Source organism: Colias philodice, chromosome 11, assembly GCF_061535455.1.
Source record: "Colias philodice isolate Cphi_HAF_F1 chromosome 11, ilColPhil1 Martin Lab GWU primary, whole genome shotgun sequence".
NCBI lineage: Eukaryota > Metazoa > Arthropoda > Insecta > Lepidoptera > Pieridae > Colias > Colias philodice.
This window is the reverse complement of record NC_143096.1, coordinates 893670-899669: the sequence shown is the minus strand read 5'-3', so window position 1 is coordinate 899669 and position 6000 is coordinate 893670. Positions and strand designations below refer to the sequence as shown.

At 37.2% G+C, this 6000-nt stretch overlaps 1 protein-coding gene across 1 annotated transcript; it reads left to right on the top strand.

The window, feature by feature from the left end:
- The first annotated feature begins 411 nt into the window (after window positions 1-411).
- On the top strand, window positions 412-2017 carry LOC149484334 (uncharacterized). Its single transcript, XM_089700340.1, is given in 1 exon segment — window positions 412-2017. A coding segment is annotated over 1 exon segment (1458 nt). The 3' UTR covers window positions 1870-2017.
- Window positions 2018-6000: the final 3983 nt, after the last annotated feature.

Below are 6000 nucleotides of genomic sequence, written 5' to 3'. Positions count from 1 at the left end.
AGTTCTTATAGATATTAAGAAGATACAGATGCAAAATCGGCTTTCAGTTCTCAACATCATACTGTCTTTGTCAAGCTGACCCTACCACAATTCCATGCGCTCACAATTCGCGGCAATTATTATCTTGAACCAGATAGAGCTCCCTTGCTCACTATCAATCCTCGCATCTCATTGGTCGAACAATCGAAGCTCCGCCCCATTCTCTACTCCCATTGGTCGAATAACCACGCCTCCCAACTTCAAAGACTTCATTAAGGGTAGTTTGCGCCCCGCTCACGTATTTTTCACCCTAAATATACGCTCGCATTCGCAAAGTTACGAGCGGGCAGTACGCACGCGTCTTTATACCACGACTACGATATAAGTGAGCAAAGTTTTCGTTCCGAGTGTCATATATTAAATGAAGAAACAATGACAATGGACATTCAAAATAATTATTAAAGTTATAAAGAGCAATCCCCTGATTCAAAAGAATCGAATTTGAACATAGAAAGTGCGCGAACGTCACAATTAAAACCCGACATGCAGTCTACTGTGTTAAAGGCGAAGGCCGCTAAAAGGTCCTTCGATGTGGCTTTTTTGATGATGCCTGATGAGAAACCCCGGCATCCACCACCCGAGAAGCAGCTGCGAGTATCCAAGCAGTTGTTCAATACAGAAGAATGGGAGCAGTCTACAAAAAGAGTGTCAGAAGTTTTCAAACACAGTGAATGTTCCAATGATAATACGCTAGACTCCAAAGACCAGGATGAAGATAGAGTTCGAATAAATAACAACATATCACCCGGTTTCGGTTCCGACGTCAACATAGATGTTGGCACCGATGAATACCCAAGTAAGACCACATATGCGAGTGATTCTGATTCATCTGACAAGTCGCGCAGCCGGCCAAACTCCAACGAAAGTGCCGCACGCCCGCCGAAATTTTTACCGGAGTACAAGAATAAGATTTTTGATGATCCGACTCTTATCAGTGTGCAAACAAGAGCAAGGTATGAAAATAGATTTTTTGCTAAACAGCCCGAGGTTTCACCAAAGAGCGCTTTTACAAAAGTATCGAATTTTGGATTAAGATCACCGATTCCGAATCCATCGGTCAGTCCTGACAGTTTAATGTATCAAAATTCTGTTAGTCCACCGCTGGCTACTTCGCCGCCGGTGAATAACTTTAATAAAGCTGGATTTAGCAATTTACTGACACCCGCACATCTGTTAAACGGACACAATTTTTTCAAATCGCAAAATATGCCTTCCTCATCTCCGAGTTATCCGGAATCTAGTCATATACCACAACGACCAACCGTGCCGATTAAGAATGTAGATTTTCACGGCAAAGCTGATGCAAAACTTCAAATGTCACCGAATAAAATGAATTTTCTACCATTCAGGCCAGAGCTGCCGTATCTCCCCGCAGGTTCATCTTACCCTTTTGGCGTTCAGAATTTCCAACAACCGAGTCCAGATTTCATGAAATTCTCGGCACCTCCTCGAGAGCCAGTTAATCCTTTAATAGCCAATCCAGCCGCGGCTATATTAAGTACTTTACTCCCATCAACTTTAGCTGCATTTTCGTTGCCAGCGCAAAACGTCTGCGCGAAATGTAGCATAAGTTTTAGAATGACTTCAGACCTTGTGTATCATATGCGAACACATCACAAGAGTGAGTCGACCGTGGATCCGAATAGAAGAAAGAGGGAGGAAAAATTGAAATGTCCTGTGTGTAACGAGAGTTTTCGGGAGCGGCATCACTTGACGAGGCACATGACAGCGCACCAGGACAAGGAGGGAGATATGGACGAGATATCGCCGTCTCAGTCTTACAAGAAAAGCAAACAGTATTATCCCCACAACGGCATTCACCAGAAGTAGTGTTACAAATTTCAATGTTATTTCATGATATTTTCAAATCGATATTCATAATTCAATTCTAGTAAGTATCGAGATTTCTTCCGATGCCTGTTAATCGATCAGTCAGTGTTGTTATTGTTATCAAATCACTCTTGTGCAATATTAGTTGTAAGTATTTATTTTGTAAATAGTTTATTTAGATGGAATATAAATAAATCGTATGAATTATTTCTGTTTTTCATTGACTTTCTTCAGCCTTTGTATAAATAAATATTAATATAGGTCAGTAAAAGTTATTGCAATGGTTAAGTTTGTGACACATTAATTTTCGAGAGACTCGACTGTGATTATGTACCTAGTCATGGAAGGGATGAGATGATAAAAATATTTTTATATGCACACAACAAACTTACAAAGACAACTTTGATTCTTTAAAACGAGAAATATTATTACTACCTACCTCATTTAATTCTTATAAAGACTGATCATTATATACAGGGTGTTCCACTATTGGTATACTAAGCGCGAAGGAACTTGTAGTTTTGCATACACTGATCACGTAAAAAATACATTTAATAAACAACAAAATTACGTCAAAAAATTTTTGATAATTTTTTCCTGAAAATCCATGTTTTCTTCTCTAGCTTCGCGCAGCCGTCATATACCGCTTCTCTAATGTGAGCATTTTGTCTATGAAAACATAATCTTAAACGATAGCTCACGTGCTAGTGGCAAAAATGGGCGGGTTGCTTGCTATGGGTGTACACATAGAGTTTTAAGATTTCATCTATTTGAAAAAAAAAATGCGTCTGGAATTTTTTAAGTATTTTTTACGTACTAAGCGTATGCAAAACTATAACCTCCTTTGAGCTTAGTATACCAACAGTGGGACACTCTGTATAATTGATAACCATGTTAAAATATAATGAATGCCTCATTAGAAAAAAAATTCTAGGTCTAAAGTCTAGACTAGACTATCTATACTTAATAATATTATAAAGAGGAAAAGTTTGTAATTATGTAAGTATGTATGTATGTATGTATGTATGGTTTTCACGCATAAACTACTGGACCGATTTCAAAAATTCTTTCACCATTAGAAAGCTGCATCTTCACTGAGCAACATAGGCTATATTGCATTTTCAAAAAAATTTGAGATCCTTACCAAAACTGCAATAATGTAACCCAAGGTGTAAAAAATTCCTTAATAGAAATGCTGTCATCACGTGCGCTGCGGAATCTATTGAAGATAGAACAAAAAAATGTTCTACGGTATTATAGAATGGATCAATATCTACAAGAAAGTCCGCGATACCATATGTCCATCTTCAGTAGTTATGTTACTACAACAACTTTTTTACGTTTTCAAAGTAAATAGAAGTGCCGACAGTAATCAAACCATGTTATCCATACACAATATATATTAATCCTTATCCCATTAAATGATGTTTTATTATAGACTGTTTCAATACCAGCAAAATACTTTTTAAATAAAAAAAATTGGATATTCCATTCAAAAGATATAACGAATTTTTAAAAGTGTCAATCTACAGAAAATAGTAGGTATAATGAGCAGGCGTATAGTGCGGGAAGGGGTGAAGGTGATTTTCATGTGATTAAAAATTAAACCTATAGTCCGACCTATAGTAGACTTTTCACTGTCACGATATCGCTATCTATGCGGGTGAAACCGCAGGGCATTGCTAGTATTAGTATAAAAAAGTCACTTCACACTATTACCATCCATCCATCTCCCATAACATATCTTTGACATCCATAATGTTGATATATCAACGCGTACCGTACAGTTAACAAGTTATTGTGATTACTCAAGTATTTTATGTCGTTAAAAATAGTTAAAAGTGTTATTTTCTTTTAATAATTAGTGAGTTAATGTGTGTAGTGCTTATTGACGTTAAAAGTGCACCATAAGTGATCCCCAATAAACAATAAAGGTACAATCCGTGAAAAAATATTCCTACTTGAATATAAAACTACCGTTCGGTCATCGACAAAGCAGCTTCACGGCAAAACGCGTAAGCGCCGCGATATGCATGGCGCTTAAGACCTTTTCGACGCCGTCTCACTGTTTGAATGCTTACGGCCTGTGGAACTAAATAGAACACTGCTATTTTGTCCATACTAATTACAAAATACAATTTATAATGCAGTGCTTAGCATGTCCACAACTAATTGATCGTCGCGAACTTATTATATGCGTGGCTTGTAAAGGGACATATCATTATCAATGCGTGAATATTTCCTCGGAGTATTATCGTGACAAGGTTTCGGAACTAAAAAAGTATTGGAAATGCCCTGGTTGCGAGAATATCGCAGCGCGCCCTCGCCGAAACGATAATACACCAGTACGCCGCGTCCTGGATTCAACCCATGACATCTCAGTAATGTCCTGCGACGATGAAACATTAGCGAAACCTCAACATCTTGACTCGCATTCTATTCCATACAGTGAATTCGGTCAACTGCTCGATATAAAACTGCAGAATATAGTCGAGACAATTTCTGAAAAAGTATTAATCGCCATAAAGTCAGAAATAAACACCGCTTTAGATAAACTTCGATCAGAATTCACACAAACAACCGATTTCCTGGCTGAAGAGCAAAGGGATTTAAAGTCTAAACTGACGTCTGTCTCTAAAACTTTAAAAGAGGTCCAGTCTGAGAACGCGCGTTTACGGGAATCCGTCTTAAAATTAAACACAAAAATAGAGACCATCGATAACATTTCCAGATCTTGTAATCTTGAGATTCACTCTGTACCCGAGCGAAAGGACGAGAACACTGTTGCTTTATTCAAAAAACTCTGTGAGGTGTGTAAAATACAATGCGATGACCAATCAATTCGCGCCTGCCGTCGTGTTACTAGGACGCAATCTTCTCCACGACCTCGTAATATTCTAGTTACCCTTGGCTCTTCGCGTCAGCGGGATGAAATCATTTCTGCTATTCACCGTCACAATAAAAATCACCCTAATGACCACATAAACTCATCCCACCTGGGCATAGAAGGTTCACCTGCCAAAATTTATGTAGCAGAGCATTTATCACCTGAAATGAAATACCTTTACTACGAAACTAGACGGACAGCGAAAATAAAATCTTTTAAATTTGTTTGGGTTCGCTTTGGAAAGATTTACGTACGTCGAAATGAGTCATCTAATGCTATTTTAATAAAAAACATTGACACTCTCAGTGCACTTTAGTTTTAACCTAACTCACACGGACTTATGTACAATGTTGTCATTTTATTTTTTCTATTTTATGGACGTATTTTATCAAAATGTAAATAGGATAAGATCTAAAACTAAGGACATTTATCTTAATATCTTAAGTAACGACTACGACATTATTTGTTTAACCGAAACAAATTTAAATAACTCTATAAATGATAACGAATTGTTCGATGATCGCTATATCATTTTTCGAAGAGATAGATACACAACGAATATTACAAAGAAAGAGGGTGGAGGAATTTTAATTGCTATAAATAAAAGGCTTAATGTGGTTCGTAGGTATGAATGGGAGGGTGAGATTGAAGATCTTTGGGTGACAATTATCCCATCCCAATCAAATAATAGGCGTATACATTTATGTTTATGTTACTTACCACCAGACTTAACTTTACCCTATATCAAAAGTTTTTATCAATCTATTCATAATATAGTTCTTCAATCTGATAATACTGACGAATTTATATGCCTTGGTGACTTTAATACTACTAATATTGATTGGCTAAGGAGCTCTGATAACTCCTCACTATTGCCTTCTAATCCACGGGATCAAAAAGCTAACCTTCTCTTGGAAACTATTAATCTTTGCAATTTTTACCAATTTAATCATATTGAGAACATTAATAATCGTTATCTTGACTTAGTCTTATCAACAATAACTTGTGTTTCAGTAAATGACGCAGATCCCATTAGCCGAGTTGACCGTCACCATCCCGCATTGTCAGTTACAGTAAATTATACAGTTAATCACTACCCATCATCCCGCTTCAAACAACCCACGCGTCCCAATTTTAATAAGTGTAATTTCTCACGTGCTCGGTATGAAGTTTCTCAAATCGAATGGAACAACGTGCTTTGTTCCAACGATATTGACGTCAACGTCGATATATTTTACGGCATA